This window comes from Ambystoma mexicanum, chromosome 7q, assembly GCF_040938575.1.
Source record: "Ambystoma mexicanum isolate Mex_15411 chromosome 7q, UKY_AmexF1_1, whole genome shotgun sequence".
Classification (NCBI taxonomy): Eukaryota; Metazoa; Chordata; class Amphibia; order Caudata; family Ambystomatidae; genus Ambystoma; species Ambystoma mexicanum.
The window spans coordinates 1091270363-1091296243 of NC_090941.1; the positions used below are offsets into that span (position 1 = coordinate 1091270363).

General features: G+C 46.2%; 1 protein-coding gene across 1 annotated transcript in view; it reads left to right on the forward strand.

The window, feature by feature from the left end:
• LOC138528195 (transient receptor potential cation channel subfamily M member 2-like) overlaps nucleotides 1-25881 on the forward strand; it is a 679103-nt gene that overhangs the window by 509617 nt on the left and 143605 nt on the right. Inside the window, exons 24-27 of the mRNA XM_069639648.1 lie at nucleotides 3759-3846; nucleotides 14516-14603; nucleotides 18430-18581; nucleotides 25060-25136. Coding sequence (XP_069495749.1) covers nucleotides 3759-3846; nucleotides 14516-14603; nucleotides 18430-18581; nucleotides 25060-25136 — 405 coding nt within the window. The remainder of the gene's footprint in view (nucleotides 1-3758; nucleotides 3847-14515; nucleotides 14604-18429; nucleotides 18582-25059; nucleotides 25137-25881) is intronic.

A 25881-nucleotide genomic window follows, 5' to 3' on the forward strand; every position in this document is an offset into this window, starting at 1 on the left:
ACCCTTCCAAAACGTAGTTGCGGTCCATGAGGAGCAACATTCCAACCACCTGTCTCACATGGGGCATAATTCAATCCATACAGAGCCTAATAGTTATCTATTTGTTTACCACGCTACACATCAGGTTCCCCCTCCCCCGTCAGAGCACCAAGAAGGAAGGGTTTGGGTAAGGAGTGGAGGGAGAGGGAACAACCTGAAGTATGTCACTGGGCTAAATTGGCAAACTGTAGAGTAAGCAACTTCTGTTGCTTAAGGTAAGTCACATACCATTTATCCCGGTTCATTCATAGTTTGGGAATCATTTCAGTTAATTCTTGGAGGTGTGCATTGATATAGAAAGCAATGTTGCCATAGCCGGGTGTTCTGTCTTTCTGCACGTTAGTTGGCCATCATGGAGTCTTTGTTTTGTGATCGCTCATTCCTGAGTGTGGGCTTGAGGCAGCCGGTTCTCTCCCGCCATGTTGTATTTTCTTGCATGATCCTGTGCAGGGTGCACTGGATATAATAATGTACCTCTTTAGCCAGGTACTTGGGAGCCTGTTGCCCATTCCACTCGATGAGTGAGACATACGGGTATAATCATCACTCTTTGCTTGACTGGGAGCCAGTGTCTGGATTCCAGCAGGAGTGTGATGTGGTCTCGTTGAGTGGGACATAGGGGTATAATCATCACTCTTTGCTTGACTGGGAGCCAGTGTCTGGATTCCAGCAGGAGTGTGATGTGGTCTCGTTGAGTGGGACATAGGGGTATAATCATCACCCTTTGCTTGACTGGGAGCCAGTGTCTGGATTCCAGCAGAAGCCTAATGTGGTCTCGATGAGTGGGACATAGGGGTATAATCATCACTCTTTGCTTGACTGGGAGCCAGTGTCTGGATTCCAGCAGGAGCGTGATGTGGTCTCTGAGTGGGACATAGGGGTATAATCATCACACTTTGCTTGACTGGGAGCCAGTGTCTGGATTCCAGCAGAAGCCTGATGTAGTCTCGATGCGTGGGACATAGGGGTATAATCATCACTCTTTGCTTGACTGTGAGCCAGTGTCTGGATTCCAGCAGGAGCCTGATGTGGTCTTGATGAGTATGATCATCACTCTTTGCTTGACTGGGAGCCAGTGTCTGGATTCCAGCAGAAGCGTGATGTTGTCTAGATGAGTGGGACATAGGGGTATAATCATCAGTCTTTGCTTGACTGGGAGCCAATGTCTGGATTCCAGCAGGAGCGTTATGTGGTCTCGATGAGTGGGACATAAGGGGTATAATCATCACTCTTTGCTTGACTGGGAGCCAGTGTCTGGATTCTAGCAGGAGCGTGATGTGGTCTTGATGCATGGAGCATAGGGGTATAATCATCACTCTTTGCTTGACAGGGAGCCAGTGTCTGGATTCCAGAAGGAGCCTGATGTGGTCTCGTTGAGTGGGACATAGGCGTATAATCAGCACTCTTTGCTTGACTGGAAGCCAGTGTCTGGATTCCAGCAGGAGCCTGATGTTGTCTCGATGCGTGGGACATAGGGGTAAAATCATCACTCTATGCTTGACTGGGAGCCAGTGTCTGGATTCCAGCAGGAGCGTGATGTGGTCTCGATGAGTGGGACATAGGGGTATAATCATCACTCTTTGCTTAACTGGGAGCCAGTGTTACTTCACACTTTTAAGCATGTATGGTTTGCTTACACAGATACACACTCAATATGCAGGTAATTGTTCTCATATACAGATTTTCTTTAATCTGCATTAAGAGCAACCTGCATATTCAGTCCTACATGAACCTTATTTTGATGTGCAAACCTTGTGAAGGAGTGTGCTTATAGAACAACACTATATACTGTATATACAATCATACGTGTGCCTTGAGCAAGCCCAGGTAAGAGAGAAACTACTGCACGTCCCTCCAAATGGAGTATGTTGGCACCCATGTCCTTATATTATAAGTATTGGTATATAACCAATAATAAAAAAAAAAAAAAGTAATTAGCAAACCACTTATCAAAATTTCATTTGTGAACCAACAATTTGTTAAGGCTGCGCGCAAGCAACCTAACACAACCACCTTTTGTCAACATGCATAAGGTGTCAGAACCCTACTTGTGCTTAGAGAACAAATCTCAACTGCATTAAGACCTGCCTAGTCTTCTGTACGAGCAGCAGGAGAGTCATCTACACTGCACCCATTATCAGACCAGTGCCATGGTATAGGAGAGTAATGAACCCATCTCCCAATATCACTGGAGTGTTCTACGTTGTACTTGGCGCTGGTGTGGTACAATGCTTTCATAGAGAATTGTACCCTGTGCTCAGACTTTGTCAATGTCTGCTGTTGCCATCACCTTGGGGGGTATTCTAATGTCTACTCTGTTCCAGGGTGGGGGCATACTGTTGGAGAATATTCTATCCTGTACTTAGTGTGGTAACATGATATTAGGTAGTACTTATACTGTACTCTCTGCCAATGCAGTGGTATGCTGTTAGAGTGTACTCCATGCATACGTGATGTCATACAGATGTCATGTGCTTTGGGTGTTGTGAAGGCATCAAGAAGCAAGACACAGACAATAGATTCTAAGTTCAAACAAAAACTTGTTATGAACTTAAATGTCAGGATGATGTAAGGCCTAATTTGCCCTATGCTAAGGTGGGATTTCCCTACCTAAAGAAACTAAGGATAGTCTGAGTCAGTAAATTCAACTTAAAAGTCTGTGTCCTAAACCTATATGGCAAAGTGATCAGGGAGACTGAACCTATGTACACTCATAACATTGACCCTACACAGAAGAGAAGAGAGACATTGTTCTACGTCAAAGTATGAACAATTTGGCTGTTTGCCCAATTATTTTAATGCATAAAAAGTCATTTTCAAAGTTGTCTATCAGAGCAGGAAACAAAATGATAACAAAACAAAATCTGTAAACAATATATTGATATTCTATCCAGTCACATTGACTGGACCTCAGTGTAAATGAACATGTATAATCCCTTACAGAATCTAGGGATTTTGGTGTACAAGTAACATGTCAATATAGTACAAAACAGTACATAAATGACAGTGTTGACACTACAAACTGTGGGAAAAAGGAGTCAACACTTCTGTGTTTTGACCATTCATCAGCTGATCCATAAAGCTGGCAAGTGGTTGGCCTTCATCAGGACGGGAAACAAGTTGAACTGAAGGTGTCCTACTGTTCTCGTGTTCTCAATTAGTCACGGCGTGGTCACGAATTGGTCAAAGACTCCCATATGAATCTAGAAGAATATTGCCAAATTTCTGGTATTTCTTACATACCCGGATACCCTGTGAGGAAATAGCATAGGGTACAGATCTCAATGTCCTTTTGATGGACGTTTGGATTCAAGTTTGGGGTGTGAATTATTCAGCTAGAGTAGATGCCATTACTCGAATTATTCAGACCATCGGTGTGATTGAATCCCCTGATTAGCAGCCAGCATGGACCACGCGTTGCTGCAGCGTTCGGGCACTTACAGCGAGAATGCTGCAGCAACGGAAGAGGACCTGAATTACAGACAGAAGATAGCTCCAAAGGGTGTTAATGGAAGCTCTGGGCCACGTCTCATGCTGAATTCTCGAATAATCTGAAGTAGGCCATTGGATCTCTCAGCACATTAGCAAAACCAAGAATGATAATGAGTTACGAGTTCAGCAAGCTTGAGCGGGGAACTCAGCTGCCTCAGTCATGCATGCACTGTGAACCTTACAAGAAGCACCTATGAGCTTTGCCTTGTATTCCTGCCTCTTTGTAGGGTCAGTGCAGTGGTGAATTTGTTGGAGATTGACCAGGAGAAGCGGTCACGGATGATGGAGCGGAAGCTGGCACTCCTGGAAGTGCAGGTGAGGGGACAGGGACCTTTCCTTTGATTTGTTAGAATGTTCTTCCATTATTTTAAGCTGTGTACAGAAAACCCTTTTAGGGACTTCCTTTCTATTTAGGCAGTTGCGCCCCTTCATCCGTCCTGTGATGACTCCTTGCAATGCATGGTTTTAGTGTCCATCTGGGATCTTACGCTCGAATCATCTCCACTCTTCTTACTACCTCCCCCTGCCAACAGCATTGAACACTGTATCCCAAACATCACAACACTGTGGTGCCTGGATGGCCTCAGTCTGAAGAGGTGGAGCTTTTCCCACCCATCCTAGGCCAGATTGGAAACCTCAAACTCACAATAGGAATCATGTGATGGTGCTTAGCAACACATATCAAAACCATACATGAAAATAAATACATACTTACAAACTCCAGCGTTATGCTAGGTGGATCTGGTGACAATGAATGATACTGTAGAATGGAAAAGTGATTCTGAGGAACCCCCAACAGCAAAGTCAATGGTTGAACATTACATGTGCATTAAGGACAACCCCACAGTCAATAATGCCTGATTAAACAAAAGCATTATTTCAACACATCACAGTATCTTCATATTATTCTTTTTCCTTAACAAATAAAAACAACCCACTAGAAATGGGTACCTCTCTAGTGACCCCTTTTTTATTTGAAAATAAAATAGGCGTCATGATTTTAAATTCTGTGGCAAGACTGAACGCGAGGATTATGCTTCACGTTCTACACTTGAAATTTCGGCAGCATAAGAAAAGTTCACAAGCTGTGTACATTTCCCATGAAACCCTGGGGCAATGTGCAGTTTCAACTTTCACAAGCTGTGTACATTTCCCATGAAACCCTGGGGCAATGTGCAGTTTCAACTTTCACAAGCTGTGTACATTTCCCATGAAACCCTGGGGCAATGTGCAGTTTCAACTTTCACAAGCTGGGTACATTTCCCATGAAACCCTAGGGCAATGTGCAGTTTCAACTTTCACAAGCTGGGTACATTTTCCATGAAACCTTTGGGCAATGTGCAGTTTCAACTTTCACAAGCTGGGTACATTTCCCATGAAACCCTGGGGCAATGTGCAGTTTCAACTTTCACAAGCTGGGTACATTTCCCATGAAACCCTAGGGCAATGTGCAGTTTCAACTTTCACAAGCTGGGTACATTTTCCATGAAACCTTTGGGCAATGTGCAGTTTCAACTTTCACAAGCTGGGTACATTTCCCATGAAACCCTGGGGCAATATGCAGTTTCAACTTTCACAGGCTGGGTACATTTCCCATGAAACCCTAGGGCAATGTGCAGTTTCAACTTTCACAAGCTGGGTACATTTCCCATGAAACCCTGGGGCAATGTGCAGTTTCAACTTTCCTGAACATGTGATAGGGGCACTTCAAAGCCCTGATGTCCAGACCATGAAATTCCATCCTTTCCTATATCCATCTGCTTTCCTTGTTGCTCTTTCAACGCATAAGCCACTTTTGATAGCGTTTTGCTTTAAAGCTTAATCTTGGGGTGTTTGTTTTAGAAATGAGTGCAGGGTGCTTCTGTGCTTCCTGGGTTTTCAATGTTCAGCTTTATTCTTGTGCTTGCTATGCTCTTGGTTGAAATAGTCAACTGATGTATTTGTTTGCCTGTTACACTGCGTTGCGGGAAGAATGTTTCAGTAGCAGGCCAAGTCAAAGAGCGAGCTTTGCTGCTGCCACAGGTGGGGGTTATCACTATTAAAGAGTGCAAGGTCCTTGCTGCTGGGGACCACTTCAGAGCAACGCCATCCCTGCATCGGATGTGGCCTTAGGAGGGTGAGATCAGTGCCAGTGTTCTCGGGGAAACGGCAGCAGTGTTATACATGACCCGCCCTCTCGGAACCAGACATACGAGTGGGTCGGTGAGTTGCTTTAGTTTTCTCTCAGCACTGGGGAAGGAGACATTGTGGGCACCAGCTGCCCACACACACAATGGGTGTAGAAAATATACTCTCCTTTCTCTCTGGCCAGTTTTATTAGCTGAATCCCACAATCTAGTAGCAGCAGTTGTATTATGATGTTCATCATCCCTGCATGCCAGAGCCTAATATCAACCCCACACTCTGTCTAAATGCCCACCTGGGGCTGTGGCAGGTTTTGTGGCAGAGAATAGTGTTGTACCCCATGCAAGGCTTTGGCGAGAGTTTGGTCCCTGCGCTTAAGTGTAAGAGAAGCCCCTATCCATGAGCACCTGGCAGGCTTACCATTGGACAGCAATACCTTGTGTCTAGCTCTAGAGTATCTAAGAACCAATGTTTATTATCCTTGTGTGTATAATAAACATTCTATGTTAACATCTTCCCTACACAATGCTATTACTAAACCAGTAGGATTTTGCACTTGCTAATGAATAGAAACACATTAAGAATGGTCTCGCTCTCTTGTTTAGCATTTCCGTGTATGTATTCTATTGTAAAAATAATATGAGCATTCAAAATAGTATAGTCAAACAATATGCACCTCCCTATATGAGCAATAAAGTAATTGAATAGATCCCTAGCACCTTATACTTCTATTCAATTCTAGACTGTTAAAGCAACCTATAACCAATTAGCATCGTGTGTGTAGGCATTGTGAAAAAGTAAAACGTCTATCTTACTCACAATCTTGGTGCTGTCAGGAGTGATGAGCCAGAAGACAGGTGAATAATAACTAAAAGGAAAGGGTTAGAAACTCTATCACAAGTCCATGGGTTCTAAGGGCAGTTAACTAAGAACAACCTAAAAGCAATCTAAGGCAATGAATATACATTACAGGTAAAGCTGGTTACCAGGCCTGCAAAGGATGTCTCTCTTTCATCTTCTATGCTGTTTATTTTTTTTAAATAAAACATTTGAGTAGTTTTGAGTTTACACATTGAACATTACATGGTAAACAAACCAAAACGAAACACGAACAGATCCAGAACCTTCCAATAATACATTGGGCCTCATTGGGAGTATGGCAGTACCGCACCGCCATACTCTGAGTTGTGCTCGCGGGTGCCTGACAGCTGTCAGGCACCCTCGAGCACATCTCGCAGGTGCACCGGCACCGTTGTAAACGGTGCCGGTGCATCCGCACTCCTCATTCCCATTCAGCCCTATGGCACCCACGAATGGGCAATTACCGGCCTGTCAAACTCGGAATGGACCAGTAATTGCCCATTCGTGGATGCCGGTGTCGGATGCGAGTTTGGCGGTAGCCGTGCCATTCTCGATGAACTAGCTGTTGCAGGATTTGGCAAGGCGGGCTTTGTCGCCAAAAGCCCTATTGATGGATGCAATGCTATAACCCCTATATCGTGTGTGAACTCACTAGCAACAGTTTATACATTGGCAGTTCGGCAGGATGTGGGGGAGCTTAAATCAATGCTGTCCTGGGGCTCCCACGATCAACCTGTGTCTTTTGCAGTAAAGAAAAACAGTCTCCACGGCACAGCCCAACCAGCAAGATGGATGTTTTTTTAGGGCATTCAAGTTTAAGCTGGCAGCTGCCATTTGCCCTCAACAAATACATGTCCAGGATGACTAGGAGGATGTTTATGGAGCCCCCAGGTGGCGGTTCGCTCCATTCAGGGAGGCGCAGTGGGGACCAGCGTTCACTCCCGCCTCCATGCGGGGGCCCTGTGTGTGAGTGGGGAAGACCCGCTCTTCAACGATCCTGGAGGGTGGTAGCGGAGGCCGGGGGCTCACTCACCTCCTTGCTGGAGCCCTGGCTTGAGCAGGCTTGAGCTTCAGGGATCGGGGCTGGACGATAGCTGCATCCGGCCTGCATGGCTCCAGGGCTGAGAAGGTGTTCAGAAGACGCAGGCCTGGCCGGCTCCCTCAGGATAGGGGGTGGGAGCCGCATCACCGGTGGGTGGTCCTACGATCCTCAGTCACTGCTCTCTTGGTGGTGTTGTAAGCGGCTTGTCCTGGGGGTCCGACCCAGGCGGAGGGGTCTCCCCCGGAGTCCCGTTAACCTCCAGCAGTCTAAGTCCCCTCCCCCTCTAGGTGCGAGTTTCGCTTACTCACGGGGGTGATTGTGCATGTACTCTGGGCCTGCGGTATGCCTTCTGAGGGGCATGGCGTCTCTTCCACTCCCCGTGGGCTCCAGAGTACTTTTTTGCACTGCGGAGGCCCCACAGGGTTAGCTATCTCATGGGGGGGGCGGTCGGTTCACTCTTTCAGGCACTGCTAGCGGGGGCTCAGTTCCTCTTTAGCAGCCTCTGTGGCGGAGCGCAACATAGGAGCTCAGCTCATGTCCGCGCCCCCTGGTGGCTCTGCCACAATATCTATTCTAAAGAATTTTTATATAGCGCCAACACGCCTGCAGGCCTCAGGGCGTTCACATGACTGGAGACAAACAAGAAACACGAAAGAGAGGTGTGGAACAGTGGTGAAGAGTCGATGAGAGAGAAACCTGATGGGAGAAAGCCTACGAGAGAGCGGAGAATCCTAGGTTCCTCCTCCATCAAACAGATGTGTCTTCAGGGCTTTCTTAAGTTGGACAATTGACGGTAGATGTTTCAGAGACTGTGGAAGATCATTCCAGACCCTCGATGCCCAGACATTAAAGCTCAGGTCTCCAAAACTCTTTAATGAAAAGCAAGGCTGTATCAACAGGTCCTTATTGCTCGATCGTAAAATGTGTCTATGCAGCAGCCTCGTGATTCGTGAACTGAGGTAATCTGGGGCATCACCTGCTAGACATTTATAGACCAGACAGGATGCTTTAAAGCAAATCCTCTGGTCAACAGGGAGCCACTGTAGCTTCCTATGGGCAGCAGTAACATGATATCTACTCGTCAGTCCCTCATACAGCTCTGACTGCACCATTTTGAATGGTCTGCAGCCTCTTCCCGTTTGCCTGCTAGGAGCCAACTAGTAACCCATTACAATAATCCAGCCTGGAATTTACTGTAGCTTTTGCAATCAGAGCCCTGTTTTCCTCAGATAGGTACAGGCGTATCTGCCAAACTAGCTGTGTCATAGAAGCGCAGCAGGAGCTCAAGTAAGACACGTGTTGACCGAAATTGAGGTTGCGATCAAAAATGACCCCCAGGGTTTTCGCATGGTCGAAGACCTGTATGTTAGTGCCCCATACTGGATATCCAGTTTTTTCAACTTTGTAGCACTCCCAAGAATCAAAATCTCTGTTTTCTTATCGTTTAGGTGAAGACAATTCTCTGCCATCCATGCTTTGACAGCATTGAAAATCTTGCCGACTTTCAATAGATCTACTTCATAAGATCCAGAGAGCTCCCGAATGACCGCATAATTAGCGAATTTGATGCCCAGACCATCTAGGAGATCGACTAAGGGTTTCGAATAGATATTATAAAGCAGAGGTGAAACACAGGAGCCCTGTGGTACTCTGCAACTGAGTAAAGATTGTTGTGGCTGAGAGTCCCCCCTGACAATCCTAGCCTTCCTCGATCCAAGAAAATATCTAAACCATTTCACTGCTAACCTAGAGCGGCGGACAGGTCTAGCAGCAATAGCGTGGGCAGACTACTCTGATCCACAATCTCAGCCAAGCAGGATTTGACGTCCACCAGGGCAGTTTTGGTCCCATGCTTCTTCGTAAAGCCTGACTGCCCTTTAGCCAGAATTCCTTTCTCTTCCACAAAAGCATTGTACTGCGTACAGGCAATCTTATTTAACAAAAAAGGTACATTAATTATAGGTCAATAGGTAGCAGGCTCATTTGGGTCTAGACCCTCTTTCTTTAGTAGTCCAGTAGTAGATCCAGGCCTCTTTGATATGATCAGGAACCAACCCTTCCTGAAAAGATTGTTTTTTGAAGGACGTAACTGATGGCGCAATGATAGTAAAGTAGTCCTTAAAATATGGGACTGGAAAAATGTCACTCTTACAGGACGTGGGTTTCATTTGGGCCTCAGTTGCTGACACTTCTTGGACTGTGACCTGCTGAAAAACAAACGCATTCACTGCACTGTCCCCCTCCGTGCTAGTAATTTTGGAACTTATATCTATGGCCTGTGAAATAAGGGTGTTAGCTGGTGTGCATACCTGGTATCGTCAATAGTTATATGTGATTCAGGAGCTGTACCTTTGAGCTTTTATCAAAATAATAAATAGCTCCTTAGGGCTTGATTTCGACCCCATGATTCGTTCCTCCAGTTTGTCCTTTTTAGCTTTAAAAATAGCACCTTAGTAAGTTTTAGCTGCCTCTTTGTACATTGCCAGAGAAATATTGGAGGGATTCTTTTCTCCAGCTACTTTCGGCCAGGCGTTTAAGCTGCCTAGCTGCCAAGGTGTCTGGAGAGAACCATTGGTTTGAAATATCTTTCACTTTTAATATTACCTTAATGGGTGCTAATTTATCAAAAGCTCTATTCATTGTGTCACGTAACTGTACAGTAAATGACTCCAAGGAGCAATTTACTTCCAGAGCGGCTAAATGGGATGAGACAATAGAGTGGGAAGCCTCTGGGAGACATTCCGAGTGCCTCTACGCAAGATGGCCTTAGGGCGTGAGCAAACACTTTCCTTTACTGAAACGGGGACAGGAATGTGATGGTCAGACCAGCAGCATCTTTGTACATCCAATGTGGGGTCTCGTTTCTGGATAAAATCCAGTCCAAAGCGTGACCCCATTGGTGTGTAGGCACATTAAAACACTGTTTCAGCACAATAATCTCTAAAAGATTCAAAAATGCACTGGCTTCAGAATTGGAGGGGCATATGCCCAGAGATTGAAGTCTCCTAGCACTAACAGCAGGCCTTGTGGTTTAGTGTGAGATCCGAGGAAAGCCAGGAGTTTCTCCTGGAAGGCTGCAGTGGAGGCAGGTGGGTGGTGGAGAACAAAAAATGAGTGTGAAGGTATAATTAAGGGTTAATTTCACAAACATGGTCTCACAGGCATCCAACACTGGTATACTGGATGAAAGCAGTTTAAGATTATCCTTGTAGGTTATGGCCACCACTCTCCCTTTTGTCCCACCCGGGCTGAGTGCAGGATCTTGTCACCAGGTGGTGTGGCTAATTGGGCTGAGTGTAAATTAGCCTCACAGAGCCAAGTTTCCGTTAGGATAATCCAGTCCAGTTCTTCCGACTGGATATGGTCGGCCACCTTAGAAGTATGAAATGCCAAAGAGCGTGTGTTTAACAGCATTGTTTTAAGGGAAACAGTGGGGGCCAGATGGTAAACTACTGGCTCAGATTCTGCTTGATTCATGACTGCTATAGTACCCGCAATTTCCTCCAAAATAAGGAGCTTATCTGCACCCATCTGGTTCAACACCATTGTGTGTGCACCAATTAGTGGGACGGGTTCTTGTGCACAGTCTCGATTAAGGGCTTGTAGCCTCATTTTACGATTATGCTGAATCCGGCTGATTAGTTCACTACGCGAAATTCAGTGCAAATAATCAGTATAAGCTTAACAAACGTTATTACAGAAACCTAGCACGTACTATTTTTAACAATGTAGCCACACCGGTAAGCGGGGTAAAGACTGTAGAGCCCTCTCACCTCCCACAAGCGGGCACAAACCAGCTTAGATGAGCCGGCGCTAACGTGCCTGATAACGTCTAAAAAAGGTGGGGACTTCAGGGCATATGGGAGCTGTAGTGCACAGAAGGGACAAATATGAAGAGGGCTATGATTCGAATCTCATACAAGTGAATCATTGTGATATACTATCAAAAAATGCGGGTAAAAATAGAGTCCCGGTAGGATGGGCTCTTAAAACAATTGACTATAGAGTGTAATAGGCCAGTGATGGAGCAAGTGAACCATTGGCACATGCACATGCATTACCCCCCAAAAAAACAGGTCCATGTGATTCTATGCAGCTGACAGGTGTGTGAAAATGATGAAAAAGTCAGGGCATAAATAACTTCAAAGATCAATGTGTGATCCCTTGGTTCATTAACTGTGGGATAGAAGAGGAAAATAGGGAAATATGTAAATAGGCAAGGCCTAAAGCTTAATTCAATAAAGGTTTGTTTGTTTGTTTATTTTATTTATATAGCGCGCCTGACCCAGGGGTATCTTGGCGCTTAGGTGAAAAATGACGGTTACATGATACAGATTATACAGATGAAATACAGTTTATGCAATCAAGATACAGGGGATAGACGGTAGTGCATGGAAGCAAATCAGTAATATTTAAAACATGAACAGAGAAAGAAAGAGAGGGTTACATGCATGTAGTAGGAATAGGATCGTGGATATGCAGGGTGTTGTCAGGTAAGTGAGGTTCGTTTTTGTTGAGTGGCCATGTGATAACGTGGCTTCTGAATTTTTCAAATGTTTGAATAGTCTTGATGTCCAGTGGGAGTGTGTTCCATAGCTGGGCAGCTAGAACCGGGAAGCTAGTTTGGCCAGCTCTTTTAAGGCTATACCTAGGCACCACCCGGCAGGAGGTGTTGGTGGATCTTGTGGTTCTGGTTGACGATTTCCGTGTGAATTTGTCAGTGAGATATGTTGGGGCTTGGTGGTTTAACGCTTTTGTGGGTAAGGCAGATGGTTTTTAAGTCAATTTTCCCTTGTATGGCGAGCCATTTCCAATGCTTTCTAGTTGCCGAAATGTGCTCTCTTCTGGGGATGATTAATGCTGGTCTGAGCGCATTATTTTGTAGAATCTGCAATCTGTTCATTATGGATGTGTTAGCGCCTAAGTATAAACCATTGAAATAGTCCAGTTTGTACTGTAGAAGTGCTCTGGCCAGTGTGATGCAGCTATTGGAAGACAATAGGGGTCTGCATGCCCTGATCAGCTTGCCGGTGTAGGCGGTGGCTGAGGTAGTCATGTTTACCTGTTTGGTTAGATTAGAGTTGGCATTGAGGTAACAATCTAAGGTTTTTACATTTTTGGCAATGTGTATATTGTTCCCATCAATGAGGATACTTGTGTAGTTCGGACAAAGTTTCAGAAGGTTGTTGGGTGAGCCGTCTAAGAGCAGACTAAGAGCAGCTCAATCTTGCCATCATTCAGACAAAGGCCATTTGTGGCCATCCATGCCTGAATGATGGTACAGACTTCGCTGATCCGGCAGACATCTGTGTCATAGGTGCCTGATAATGTTAGGCATATCTGGGTGTCATCTGCATAATTAGTGTAGGTGACACCCAGACGGTTTAGTTTGTCAAATAGTGGCTTTGTAAAGATATTGTGCAAAGTGGGCGATACGCAGGAGCCTTGTGGGACTCCGCAGGTGATGGATGGGGATCGGGTCGGCCGCAGCAGTGGGTTGAAAGACGAGCATAGTTCTATTTGCAAGGAAAGATTAAATCCATGTGACAGCAGAGTTAGAAAAGTGTGCTGCCGATGACAAGTGATCACATAGTATTTTATGGTCAAGCAGATCAAAGGCTGCAGGTAAGTCTAAGAGAAGTAGGATGGCAACTCTGCCTTTGTCTTTTAGTTCCTCAACCTGGAGCTTACTTCTCACCTTCTGCCATGTTTTTCATGGTCCTTGCTTCACACATCCAAGCTCCCACAATCACTACCCGTAGTCTGTTTTAAGCCGTTCGTACCCTTTCCCTCTACTCTCTCTCCTTTTCAACTTTTTCCGCAGTCTGGAAATGCCTGGCGGGGGCACAGTTCACCTCTTGTTGGTCAAGCCTAGGCGCTCTGAGGAATTATGCTGGCGATAAAGCGCAGTATAACAGGTTTGCAACATAACAATGCAAAAGGCATATTCCCATTTGACAGTAGACAAAACAGGGAGGCAGTGATGTTGAAGGTAAAGGTGAGGGGTCTATAGCAGTTAAATCCTGGTTTGTGACGGGTTGCATTACGGAACCAGGCTATAGAGTGGGAGTGAGACAGGGAGGTAGAGAGTGAAGATCAGGGGACTATACCATCTAAACCTAGGCGAGGTTGCATTCCTGATCCTGCTGAAGGAGGGAAGAGATGCAGGGGATAAAGAGAAGGTAACAAGTGAGTGAGCGTCTCAGAGTGGTAGAAAATGAAGGGTAAATGGCGCAGGTAATCGGAACAGAGAGGAACAAATACATTTCCAACAATCACCATGTAAGGAAAGTCTGCATCAAGATTGGGAGGCCTTTACGTGCTGCTCTTGCACCTGAGGAATTCCTGGGACAGCGGGTGGGGAAATTAGAAATGAGTTTCAGGTTCAAGTTCCCAGAGCCAGCACAAAGGTTGGGTTTCCAGATGACTCCATGTCAGTATGGGCACAATGTCCCAGTCCTGGGCTTTCAATTCTCTGTCAATTGCCTGCAGGGAGTGTGTGGGCACTCTAATTGAATAAAATGGACTGAAGTCAAATTAAGGTAAAAGCAAATCCCTGGAGTGGAGTAGGAGGTCCCTCCTGAAATTGAGCCACTTGGCAGCTCTACAATAAGGGGATCCTGCAGTCATCAAGGTGAGCTATATAGGAGATTCTAATGCATGCCGTGGATTATGTGTAGGAAGTTAAATTTAAAGGCATTAGTTTTGAGTGCTTCATCTAGCCATCATCTAGAGATCCAGCACGGGAGAGGCAGGGTGGAGTGGAGGGCCAGCAGGTTATTTTATTAACGGTATTATTAAGTTATACATTTGTTACACTGTCTATTAGACAGACTCTGATTGCAATGTTCAACGATGCCACGTTACAGTCTGTATGTTTTATCTGAATGTATATTCGTTTATGAAGAAAGTTCCTGTCTCCGAGTATAGATCATTACTTCTATTACTATTACTTAGATGATCCAGTCCACCAAGGCCCTGAGCTGGATCATTGAGGTGCTGTCAGAAAAGGGGTTTGGATCGAAGGCCAATGCTCCCGTCCTGGGTAAGTAGCGGAGGTCAAGGATGAAAGGGTCAGAGATGATGTACATTTGAGACATGCTGTTTGTGTGCACACCGACACTTAGGCCTGTAGTCCTTATAGAAGAGTATAGTGCCAGTAAACACCATGCAAGCTTGAAGACTTGCCGGCTTCTGAAACTCTGCTCTTCCTTGGTCTTCCCTCTCCCATCTCTCTGTCTCTTTAACTATCTGGACAATATTTACCTTTTGTCTGCTTCATCTCCTTCATCGACAAGCTGAGCATCACAAATGCAGACCTCTCAAGCCGACTGTAACCACCTCTAGTAGATCTCTTGAGTGCAAAATATGCTTGCTCACTTCTTTACTCACCAAGACTGGTGGTACTGGACCTTTTGTGTTTTCAGATGCCTCCCTTATGAAGTAAATCCAGTATTCAGTCACTCAAATATTGTTTGACTGTTTACCAACTTTCTAAAATCGAGGGCTGGTTTTACCCAAACATGCTTTCAGTGACTTTCCAGGGTTGGATCTTAGCTGCCTGAGCACTTCAGCAACCCGAGAACAGGTTCTGGTTTTGGGTGTCTATGCCCCTTTCTGTGTCCAAATTCTCACTGTTTTCCAATAAAGACCTTTCCTGGTGATGGTCCAGGAGTCTCAGTGCACACTGTGCAGTGAATCGAATAATGGCAAAGCCCGTTTAAAAACAGAAACAGGTTTGAGAGTCCCAACATTTACTGAATGTATGATACTGTTCTCATGAACCAAGAAGACTTGTTTGATTGATCCTCCAATCACCTATTGGAGGTTGGCGCTGGGATCCATTCGATTCACTTTCAAGTTATTGCAACCATCCACTTCTTGACTTTTTCTGTCTGCTCTCCTCTAGGGCATCTCTCAAAATTGTGCCCATCGCTCAAAACACTTCTTTCACTGAGCTGCCTCATTTAGACATCACCTCCTCAGATTCCTTGAGTTACACCCCAAACATGCTTTTTTTCAAATTCTTAGTCCCATGGTGTTGTGAAGCAGAAATGGGGATAGATCAAGTGACTTGACTTGTTCCGAGGGAGATGGTACCACATTGGAAGGAAAAGATTTCTGTGACCCACTCTTGGCTCACCATGCCTGGCCATGATAAAAGGTTTAATCCCTACAGGAGAGAATGAGTTGATGGCAAAGCACAGTGTAACAGAACATTCTCATTTTAATAAAGGGAACTAAATGTCCAAGCATAAACACAAGCACTGCTATTACAAAACGGTAGTTAATGATGATATTTTAAGAATATATGAAACAGGATCAAATCCCATAGGCAGGAACGGGTACAAACAACCCTACATCAAAAATAGTCCAATGGTGTTAAAATCCTTTCATTTTAACATTTAGCAAGCCTTTGTTCTGTGGGCCTTTGGTATTGAGGTTTTTGCAGATCAGTGAAACAAGGTTCTGAATCCGGGCAGGTGGAACGTGCCATAATGGGAGTCTGGCTTTGCCTGGTGGGAAAGGATGGCATGGGCGCCAGAAGGATTCATGCAGTGTAGGCTTCTCTCCTTCTGTGAGCTGGCAGAAGGGTTGTTCCGCACATCGGTTATTTACAGGGACATCTTATCCCCTGCTGGGAGCTGATAGAAATGATCTTGCCCCTTGACAAGTTACAGCATTTGGTACCTTTCTACTGTGGCAAAGGGGTGTGTGGTGAAAGACCTAGTCTTCCTTGCCCCTGCGCTAAGAGCCAGCAAACTCTTGGCATTTTGTGGTTGGGCAGAAGAAGATATTGGCTAGCAGACCCTGTACCAGCTAGTATTGCCCTCTGCCTCTGAATTGTCTACAATGGCCTTGACAATATTGCCATGTTCTCATCAATCTTTATAGAGCCGCTCCAAGGACAGTAGGAGTTGATATGGGCCCCGAAGACCACACAAGGGCATTTAACGAGGTTTATGCGCTGATAACACCCAGTTTGGCTCAAGGGTGGGCTCCATAAAGCTATTATAGCCCCTCTCCCCCTTTCATGACAAATAGTGGATACAAGTGATCTCTACTTCCTGGGTTAATGACCACTTCTTTACCTTAACAGAATGTGCACAAGCCTGTCATAGTATGCAAATGACCCAGGTCCATCGTGGGGACTGGCTGCCGGTACAATATGCATTGCAGATAGGCTTGGAATGTGGTCTGCTGAGTCATTCTGCTGGCTAAACCAGTTCCTATAGTCTCACAGGTTGTCCAATCTGAAGACAGCACGCCACATTTCTGGATTCTGATTTGCTGTAATTGTTCTTCCCAGTGTGTCTCTAGCGCATCAGAATGCTTCAAGCTTGGTCCCCAAAGCATTGGGTTTGTCAGCCCACAGGTGCTCTACTCTTTCTCGATTGTTGTACCTGGTCCCCCAGTCTGATTCCTGACCCCACCTGACATTCTGAATGCCTTTAGGCTTTTTCCACTTTGCAACACCAAGCTCGCCCATCACCGGATCACCTCAGCTGTCACGCAGTTTCCACCTGTCAGGGTGTGAGGTACCTTTGGGGTCAGGCCATCATAATCTTTTGGGTTCCAAAGGCCCTGAAAAGGGTAGTTTACTTAAGAGGGCCAGTTTGTAGTCAATGAAAACCCAAAAGAGATCAGAGATGAGTTTCATATTGAGAAAGTGTGATATAAAGAGGGAAAGAAAAATGAAAACAAACGAGCACTGATGTCTGCAGAAGGAATTTTAGAGAAGTGAAAATAGCTAAATAACTGATTGCCACATACCTTGCAGCAGTCTGCTCTGTGCAGAGGGGAAATGAAAATAAAACCCTAATTATGCGCTGAGAAAAAAAAAAGACTTAGATGAGGGAGGTTAATAAAGAAATGTATGGGCTAATGGTAGCAAATACAAGGAAAGTATATACATTCAATTAATCATGTATCTAGCACTTAATACTGGAGACCAGCCTCTCAGCGTAGGATTGGGATTCAACCCCTATGTTCGGTGTCGTCTGGCTTTCAGGAGAAACACGTTGCCCCAGAGATATCCTCCCGGCCTATATATCTTGTTTTGAAAGCAGTTGAGTGCACAATATTACCCACCAACCATCTCTCAGCCACAGAATGATGAGGAGTAAGATGAGTTGGAAGAGCATCAGAAAATAGAGAAAAGAATCAATTTGAGGAACATTTATCAGAGAAAGATTGGCACGATTAAGAGAAATGTATGGGGGATCTAGGACTGACCCATGTGGTACATTGTACACAGGAGGACAGAGGACAGCATTAGATCCAGGGGCCTGAGAAAGAGCCTTATACGTGATCTGAGCAAATTAACATGATTCACACAGAAGAAACATCTAGCACGACTGACTAAGGGACATCTGTAATTGTAATGAGTAGGGTTAATGTGCTTCCACTCCCATATGCCCATAGTTCTTCAATGTTGGCATCTAATTGTTAGAACAACAAAGAGGAAAGGGGATGACAGCACAGTGCCTAGGGTGCCAGCCATGTACGTGGTAAGAATCATTCCAAAATAGAGATGCTGACAGGTAAAGCATGCATTAGACCATCAGTACAGATAAAAATAACCATCCTTAATCCACTAAAATGCACTGTCATGCTTCATACCGAAGAATGCCTGGGTGCACGCACGCACGCACGCACGCACACACGCACACACACACTCTCTTTTTCCATAGTACATTGAACCTCTTCTCCCTCCATCACACACTTTACATTTAGGCATTCTGTTCCCACTCCCCAAAGCTTTCAATTAGACCACTCACCCCACCTCAGTTCCTCTCCCTGGCCTTTTGAGTAGAGTGTGAAATTCTGAAGGTTTCAGCATTCAAGGGGCTTCTCGACTTGTATTTCAGTGCACAGTAAGTCACTTGAAGAAGGCGAGGCGGGCGCTGGGGAGGTAGCAGAAGGCGTTGCATATCCTTATCACGTGAACGCCCGCGAGCTGTTGTATCCTGACTCCAATGTCCACCGCTTCCCAGTTCCAGATGAGATGGTTCCATGGCAGGTGAGAATGGTATCAGGCGTTTGGGAGTTGACATGTGACCTAGGCTAATGTTTGGTGGTGCATTGCAGAATTTGCTGGGGATTCCTTCATCTCATGGTCCACGATGAAAATAATCTTGAATACAAGCCAGAAATGTGACCTCCTCTTTGCTGAGAACTATGGGGTGCTGCCCACACGTTAAGCTCTGCACCAACCTTTCAGTTCCCTATAAAACACCTGAGGAGAAATATCCATTTTCACATCAGTCTGGCTCTACCCACAAGACCAGTCCAGGAATGAAATTCCTGGTGACTAGCAACAACAACAACCCCAGACACAGGTTTCTCCCTAGTTGGACATCGTCATTGATTTGTGATGGACTTGCAGCGCCTAATTAAGCACAAAGAAAAAAAGGGTCCACGTCTGGAATGTCCGTATTGAATTCAAGTTAAAGTTGAAGTTACTCTGCATGAAGTGCAGTCTTCATGCTGATTTAGGTTTATTTCTTTTTCCTTTGGTGATGACTCTGGGCTACCATCTCTTACCCTTCTAACACACAGGCTGTACACACAAAGGACACAGAGCCAGGTCTGGTTAGTAACCACTTTTATTTCTTACTGAACTCGTGCCTCCTAGGCTCTCGCCCCTCCTCTTTCTCCTATCACGTCTGGTTCCCCTTGCCTAGGCTCATGTCATAACCCCCTCATCCCCGCAACACCTCCCCCTCACATATCTCCTTACATCCATCTCACATCTCTTCGATGAGTCTGACGGGTCTCTTGATGCTGTCCATGAATGAGAACCATACGGTTTGTCTGAGTATCTTCTTGGTAGCGTCCACTCCCCTGTGGCCTTCAAGTGCCATCAGCACCATGCCTCGCTTGAGGGTGGCTGGTATGACCAGACTGCATCCCCTTAGGAGGATCCCTTGGTCCGATGGCCGCCTGTTCCGTGCTTATTCTGGCCAGCCTTTCAATTTCCCTTCTGTCAGCGTCCTTGTGCATTGACAGCCGTCTCCTGTAATCATTCCATTTATTGGTGGTGTTCAGTTCTGTTTCCCTGACAATGGACGGATCCCTCATCGATGCTTGGGCTAGCTCTTCTATCGTCAGTGCCGGTGGTAGGGCGTGCTCAGTGACATAGTAGAAGTGCTCTGCATCGCCATCCCTCAGTGTTTGCTGTTGTTTGCTCCAGTGCCTTGAGATGTAATCAGCCGGATTGTGCTCTCCCCAGCCTATGTCATAGTCGTATTCTCCGTCAAAAGCATTAATTTCTTGCCTATTACAAAATGGTGAAAGTGCTTACAAGCTCAGACGGCGGCCAGGTTCTTCTTCTTGGCTCCCTCTGTGAGTGACAGCGCCCAACTAGCATAGGCCACGACGTAGCTTTCTGGTGCCTCCAGTTCTTCCAGCTGAGCCAGTATGGACCCCAGCCCAACAGGGCTGGCATCGATCATGATCTCAGTGGGCCATGCCAGGTTAAAATAGGCCAGGTGTGTCGCCCTCGCCAACTCATCCTTGATGTAGTAGAACACCTCCTGGCACTCCAGTGAACATCAAAACGGCACTTCCTTTCGTAGCAGTCTCCTCATAGGCTCTGTGGTGATGCCGTATTCGGGGAGATACACGGCACAATAATCAGCCATTCCCAGGAATGAGCGCACGTCGGCCACTTGCAGTGGTGCAGGCAGTTCACTGATGGTGCATACTTTCTCGGGATGTATACGATTTGGCCATGGAAGAATTCTTCGTGGCCGAATTTACCGTGGTCAATTTTGCTGTGAAGACAATTTTGCCGTGGCCAATTCCAGCCAACCTTTAACCCCCACGGCCCCCAATACATCCCCCCACCCACTCCCTACTTATCTTTTCATGCCTGGTTTTCTTCTGACCCTGCAGCGTCAGTTCTGTTCCTCCTATGCGGGTCGGATCCAACGCAGCAGGGTCCCCTTTTCTTCTTTTTTTTCCCGTCCCCCGCTTCCAAACCTCCGGAAGCGGGGGACACCCTTGCTACCCCCAAAGGCCATCACTACCAAACATGGAGAGCGGGGGACACCCCTGGGACCCCCACTCCCCATGTTTGGTACTGTATACCCCATTTTATCGTTTCAAATCGATCAAATGGTACTGGCCGAATTCGGCCAGATGTACCATAGGATCAATTCAAAACAATCAAATTGGGTACGTCCCTTTCTCAGGGTCTGGCTGCAACCCCCAGCTGGAGAAAATGTGTACATAGAATCGTAGAATGTCCTTGTTAATGTTAAAAATCTCCTAGTTCAGTTTGAGGCCCTCCCTGCACAAAATGTTACACACAGACATGAGAGTCTGGTCATGCTCCTTTTGGGTTGCTCCATATACCAAGATGTCATCTGAATATGTGAATGCCGACTTGACAGGAAGGAGCAGCTGTCTGATTGCCTCCTGAAAAGTGTCTGTGGCCGATGAAATTCCAAAGTTGAGGCGATTATACCTGAACAAACCCACACGGGTGGAGAATGTCGTGATGAGCCACGACTCAGGGTGTAGTTCGAGCTGGTGATACCCCGGTTGAGGCCTAGTTTCGAGAACTTGGTTGTTCTGTTTAGTTGGAGGATCATGTCCTCTATTTGTGGTTCTGCATGTTTCTCCCTCTGTATTGATGTGTTGGCCACTCATGAAAATGCAGAGCCTGATCTTGTCCCCCACCTTTGGTACTACCACCACAGGTGAAATCCAGAAGCTTCGGCCCCACTGCTTTTTCTATGATGCCATTGTCTATTAGTTGCTGTAGTTCCTGGGACACTGCCTGCTGCAAGTGGAACCTCGCACCTCCTGGAGTGCTGTCTACGGGCCTGGCCCTCTCATCAATGTGTAATCTGACCACGGTCCCTGCAGTCTTCCTAGTCCTCTGAACAGCTCTGGAAACGTAAGTCTGATAACGTTTTTCCCCATATTCGTCCCCCTCATATGGGAGATGCTTTATGTGCTGGTGGTGTCCACGCTGCACTGCACTATGTCACTGCCCTGGTAGTGGAGGTCAATGAGTCCTAGCTGCTTCGCTGTCCTATAGCTGAGCTACTTGCAGGGCTTCTGAGGACAGGGATGGTGGTGGTCATCGATTTCCCTTTATGCAACAGTGTCCGTTGGAAGTGCCCCATAGATGGCAGCAATGTATTTGCCCCCCACAGAAAAATGCATACGTTTGATGTTTAGTTTGCTTTGGTATCCCGTCTGTAGAAACTCTTGCTCCCCCTGATGTTGACGGTGGCACCCGTGTCTATTAGGAAGCAATGTGCTGCCTCTCCCATCTTAACCATTACTTTACGGATTTCCAGCCCCTCCTGTTCACTGTGCATGAGGCTGACAAACTCATCAGTGCACTCTGGGTACAGATCCTGTGCATATCCCTCATAGTCAGGTTACATGTCCATCGGATACTCATACTGGTCAGGGTAGTAGATAGCTTGGCCTGGTTGTTCTTCATATTGCGCTTCCCCATAGTCCGGATACTGGTCCAGGGCCCTTGTCATCCTTCTTGGCATCAGCGGCTAAGCAGGTGTCGGCCTCCACGCAATCTGCAGGGTCTTTCTGGGCACATGTTTCCAGCTCGGGGGGGGGGGTTAGGGTCAGTTGCCGGCCAGTCAGGAATGGTCTCCCTTCTCTGCATACGGAGTGGAAATGGCCTTCCCTCCTGCACTTGGAGCATTGTTGACTAACAGCGGGGAGCATGCCAGCATGCAGGAATGCCTGGGCACATCTGAAACATGACCTCTGTGGTGAGGCCCCATTCTGGGATGCAGATGGCTCTGCACAGGTCCTCTGCTCGTGTCCCTGGACACCGAGAGGGCTGCAACTGTTGTGTCCTTCTCTGTCTGCCTCATTGGCATCGCCAAGATATTAGCCTGTATCTCTACCCTTTCATGAACTCACGGTAGCTCAATCACCTCATCAATCGCCAGGGGTTTCTTCAATAGCTGCTTCCAGAATGCTGACGACACGCAGCCCTCAATGACACGTAACTGGATGGCCTCATCATCCGAGAACTGCGATTACTGGCAGTGCACCAGTTTTTGCCTGAGGCAGGTTATGAACTCTTCCACAGTTTCATGTGGTGATTCCAAACATTGATTGAAGTCGTACCTCTCATAGTCTCTATTGGGTTGAATCACCAGCTTCTTGTTTAGCGCTGTCACAAGGTCGTCATAGGCGACCCTTTCTTCCGCTGGGATCGTTTTAATTAATCTCTTGATCTCCTTACCAGCCAAATTCATGAACATTTCCTTGAGAACGGATGACTTCTCCTCCCCTGTGCTTTTATGAAGTCATCAAACTCCTCAACCCATTCCACCCACCGTGGGCTCTTGTTCTGCTGCGGTTGCGATGCGAATGGGCTAGGTTTTCCTAAAAAGGACACCTTTGCACTGGTCTGCTGAGGCGCTAGAGTGTCTTCTCCCTGCCACCCCATGTCCGTCCTTTCACAGTATTTTCAACTCGCTGCCAACAGCGAGTTGAAAATACTGCGGCGAACTTGCGGTCCGCCACAGCTCTTACCTCCAACCTCTAACTGGTGCACGTGGGGGTCTGGCCTGAGTGGCTCTAAGTGGTTGTGTGGACCAGCTCGGCCCCATTTGCTCGTAGCAGGGCTCTTTCCATCAACAGTGCTGGCTGCTAGGCTGGTACAGTCAGTTACATCAGCAAATGTATGTACAGCAGGTGCCCCACTGTACCCAGGCACCCCCGTGGTAATGAGCCGTTATCCCCCAGTGTTCAGTGGGATGTCAATGCGTAGGCTGTCTCCGTCACTCGTCGGCAGTTGTTACCCTCGTAACACACAGCCTGTACACACAAACCACACAGAGACAGGTCTGGATAGTAACCCCTTTGATATATAACTGAACTTGATCCCCCTGGGCTATCGCCCCCTCCTCTTCCTCCTATCACATGTGGTCCTCCTCGCCCAGCACCTACTGTCAGCGAACCAGCGCACCAAAACACTCAAGCATGTGTGCAGCGTTTTACATCCATTCAACTTCCTATGTGTACATGTAAATATGTCTTCATGACGCACACTTACATTCATACATAGAAAAGGGCCTCCTAATTCTTCCATTGAAAAGCAAACACAGCACCTCAGTTAGCCCTGGACCACTGACTGTGGGCATGAGCCATGCATGGGTGAAGTTGGAAGGTCAGTTAGCCCTGGACCACTGACTGTGGGCTTGAGCCATGCATGGGTGAAGTTGGAAGGTCAGTTAGCCATGCACCACTGACTGTGGGCATTAGCCATGCATGGGTGAAGTTGGAAGGTCAGCCCTGGACCACTGACTGTAGGCATGAGCCATGCATGGGTGAAGTTGGAAGGTCAGTTAGCCATGGACCACTGACTGTGGGCATGAGCCATGCATGGGTGAAGTTGGAAGGTCAGTTAGCCCTGGACCACTGACTGTAGGCATGAGCCATGCATGGGTGAAGTTGGAAGGTCAGTTAGCCCTGGACCACTGACTGCGGGCATAAGCCATGCATGGGTGAAGTTGGAAGGTCAGTTAGCCCGGGACCACTGACTGTGGGCATGAGCCATGCATGGATGAAGTTGGAAGGTCAGTTAGCCCTGGACCACTGACTGTGGGCATGAGCCATGCGTGGGTGATGTTGGAAGCCCAGTTAGCCCTGGACCACTGACTGGGCATGAGCCATGCATGGGTGAGGTTGGAAGGTCAGTTAGCCCTGGACCACTGACTGTGGGCATGAGCCATTCATGGGCGAAGTTGGGAGGGACACAGGATGTTTTGGAAGCATGCACCTTTTAACCTTCCCAGTGTCTCCCCCACAGGCGCCAACCATTTTCAGAACAGTCAATGTGCCTCCATTTCTTCACACAAAAGCTCATTGGCTACAAGTGACCATGAAATATACGGTTTATAGTCATAATGTCGACAACAAAAATGTCGACAGTCAAAAAGTCGAAAAAAAAAATGTCGAAAAAAAAAATGTCGACTTTTTTTTTTCAATGCATTTTTTTTTCGAAATGGGGGGGTTCCTCCCCAGCCCCCCTTTTTTTAATTTTTTTTTAAATTTTTCCCTTTTTTTTTAGTCCGAACCCCTAAAATAAATATATAATTAAAAAAAACGAAAGTCGACATTTTTTTTTTCGACATTTTTTTGTCGACATTATGACTGTCCACCGAAATATACATGCATGCAAAGGGTGTCCATTGCTAAGCAATAGGTATCTCTGTGCCTGTTGTCCCTACAGCCAATGCTGTAATGATGAAAACTTAGGAGTACTGAACTTCTTCTCCGGTAGCCTGAAGTGCATCAGTTATCCGTTGGCCAGCGCAATCTTAACCCCACCAATGGTTGCACCTTTTCAAGGCAGTTTAAAGACTGGATGCACTTTGGTTCTATACTGGACTGGTTCACGCCGGAGGGGGGTAGTACACCATTTACAACAGTGCATGGAATGTGTTTCTTTAGGAGTTTCTTTGTGATGAATGCTATAATGTGTTTCTTGTCTATAGGTGGAGTTCCTGATCTATGACCCACCTTTCCATATCGCAGAGAGAGATGACCGAGGAGCCTTTGGGCCACTGACAGAGTAGGTGTGAAAAGAGAAACTGCAAGTGCCTCTGACAGTACTGTACCGCTCATAATTTATGTCAGCCATCTTGTTTTCTTCCTCACTGTCCCGTTTCCTGGGACTAACCAGAGTTGCACAATATCTATGTTAAAGACAGCCAGCCTTTCAGAAAAGACGAAACTATTGTCATTATAATAAGAGCTTTAAAATGAGAGCTTGAAACAGGGGCTTTGGATGCAGGTTTGTTGTAATGCTTTTCAATGCAGGTTGGCATATAAGGATGGATACATGGTAGTTTGACTATGTGTCCCACCCATTTAGCGCCCATTGCTAAGTGAAATGGATGGGATTTCCCACCCCTTCCCACCTATCTCCAACCACGACATGCCTCTTTTTCCACTCTTTGGCTGAATTTCTACTGTGTGGTGGATTTGTTGGCCATTTTTACTTCCAAAATGGCGACTGCCATGTTTTAATGTTATAAAAAAGTATTTTCAGTCAATTGATGCTTTTAAAAATAATTACAGCATATGTTAAGTAACGTTACATATTTTAGTGTTTTTTAATGACATTTAGGCAGGTGTTGTAAGAGTTAAGTTTTCTTTTAAAATGGCTTACAAATTGTACATGTAGGGACTTGTGAGGTATTTGTCTAGTTTTTTATGCAGTCTCGTTGCTTGCGTTGTTATTAACGAAGAGGACACTGGGCAAATTTAAAAGCAGAAAATAAACAGGACAAGCTTTTAACACTGCGTCTCACTTT